This window comes from Bombina bombina, chromosome 2, assembly GCF_027579735.1.
Source record: "Bombina bombina isolate aBomBom1 chromosome 2, aBomBom1.pri, whole genome shotgun sequence".
NCBI classification, from domain to species: Eukaryota; Metazoa; Chordata; class Amphibia; order Anura; family Bombinatoridae; genus Bombina; species Bombina bombina.
Genome location: NC_069500.1, coordinates 191,858,781 through 191,860,723, shown reverse-complemented (window position 1 = coordinate 191,860,723; position 1,943 = coordinate 191,858,781). Strand labels below are relative to the sequence as shown.

The window sequence follows — 1,943 nt, the reverse complement described above, 5'->3', positions numbered from 1 at the left end:
TGCTCTATCTGAATCACGAAAGAAAAAATTTGGGTTCAGCCTCCCTTTATAAGGCAATTGTCGTTACATTCCTTATTTAAATTCATTTATATAATTTTCCTAGTGAACAGGGTTTGAAGTTAATAATCAAATTAAATTTACAAAAAGAAGATTTTAATGGAAAGCTTATATGAAAATCCTGGAAGATGCACTTAACATTTAATTGGTATCTACCAAGGAAAACAATGATGAATTTGGTGAAATTTGAAGTTAATAGGGGAATCCTTTTTTTTTTGTTTCTTGTCTGAAACTCAAAAGCAAATAAAGACATTAACTTAAGGATAATTGCACATTTTGCCTTTGCTGTTCTTCAATATTTTCAATCAGGCATTTTACTAAAATAGGATCTACTTTTGGGTCAACCTTATTGCCAAACCAGTACCCTGATGTAACAAGCCATCTTAGTTCAGCCGCTCCATAAATACACACACTGCGGACATAAATTCCAGTGCAATTGGGATAAGTGTTGTGCATTCTCCATTTCACCAGACGAGTTCTGCTTTGCAGGTCTGTAACATCATAATCTGTGTTTTTAATTTCCCCTGGTATGCCGGGAAAACGTGCAAGGGTTGCCCAGAAATGTTCATCAGGAGAAAAAGTATCTTTAGACCAAAATAAAAAATCTGAAACCAATGGACAGTGAAAAATATAGTCAATGAATAACCGACTTAGAACAAAGTATGAACTTCCAACAAATATCTCAATGTTGGAAGGTGGAGGATCTTTGATAAAAAATGTTCTGACCAGCATCTCAGTGCAATCACTGTCTTGCTTTTTTCTAACTTCGTAATGATATCTAAAACGTTGTTTCTTTTTATCATTTGGTCTCGAGGTCTCTAGCATATTTCTCCCATTCAACTTCTTCAGCTCAGTTACAAGTTTGTAATTTGACATAAGTGGCATATCTTGTCCACACAAATTTATAACATAATTCCACTGAACAGAGAAATTTAACAAATCAGACAAGCAATTTAGATCTGCCCGAAGCCTCGAAATGTGAGTGTAAATGACTCTTTCAATTTTGGATGCAATAAAAACATTTGAAAAACATTTGGCTAGGTTTATCATGGCCATTTTGAAGATTGTAGATGATTTCTTGTCGTAATGAATACAGTAAACATTCCATGGATTATAAATTGTACAGAGAAGTCTTTCAACATTAATTGCATCTTTATGGACAACTATAGAATATGCTATTGGGAAGTTTTTCTCTTCGAATGATAAAGGTTTCATGTGGTATTGTCGTAAATTTTTATAAGCATTACAGTCACATGTCATTGCTGTAATATTTTCATCTTCTAAATCAACTATATGCATCTTTTGAATTTCTAAACTTCTCCTAATTTCACTTGGATCCATTTCGAAAATTGATGAGCAGTTAATATCATTGCTTGTATCAACTGAGATGAGTTCCTCATTTTTCATGAATATTGAGATGATGTACGGCTCCATAAAGTAACTTTTTGTTCTTGAGAATATTTTCTCAATTTTTATACATTTCAAAATACAAATCAAAGGCCCCGTAAACACAAGCAGCCAAAATATTTGCCTCAAAATAGATTTAGGGAAATGCATATACCTCTTCATTCTGTTAAAAGACAAAGATTAGAATATAAGTAAATGTCCAAAAAGCTATATATGTTTGGCTAAATTAAATTAATTTATTTAAAAAATATAGGAAAATATTAAAGGGACATGAAACCCAAAAATTTTCTTACAAGATTCAGACAGAGCATAGAATTTAAAAAAAGTTTGCAATTTACTTCTATTATCAAATGTACTTTGTTCTTGTGGTATTCTTTATTGAAGATATATCTAGATCGGTAGTGTGCACATTTCTGAAGTAGTACATGACAGGAGTCACTGCTGCCACCTACTCTTCTTGCAAATGTATACATAATACA

At 32.2% G+C, this 1,943-nt stretch overlaps 1 protein-coding gene across 1 annotated transcript; it reads right to left on the bottom strand.

Annotated features, from left to right (window-relative positions):
* Window positions 1–309: 309 nt before the first annotated feature.
* On the bottom strand, window positions 310–1,626 carry LOC128646899 (beta-1,3-galactosyl-O-glycosyl-glycoprotein beta-1,6-N-acetylglucosaminyltransferase 4-like). The gene has a single exon (XM_053699704.1). It carries the CDS (start codon window positions 1,624–1,626, stop codon window positions 310–312), a length of 1,317 nt encoding a protein of 438 aa, XP_053555679.1.
* Between the last annotated feature and the right edge of the window lie 317 nt (window positions 1,627–1,943).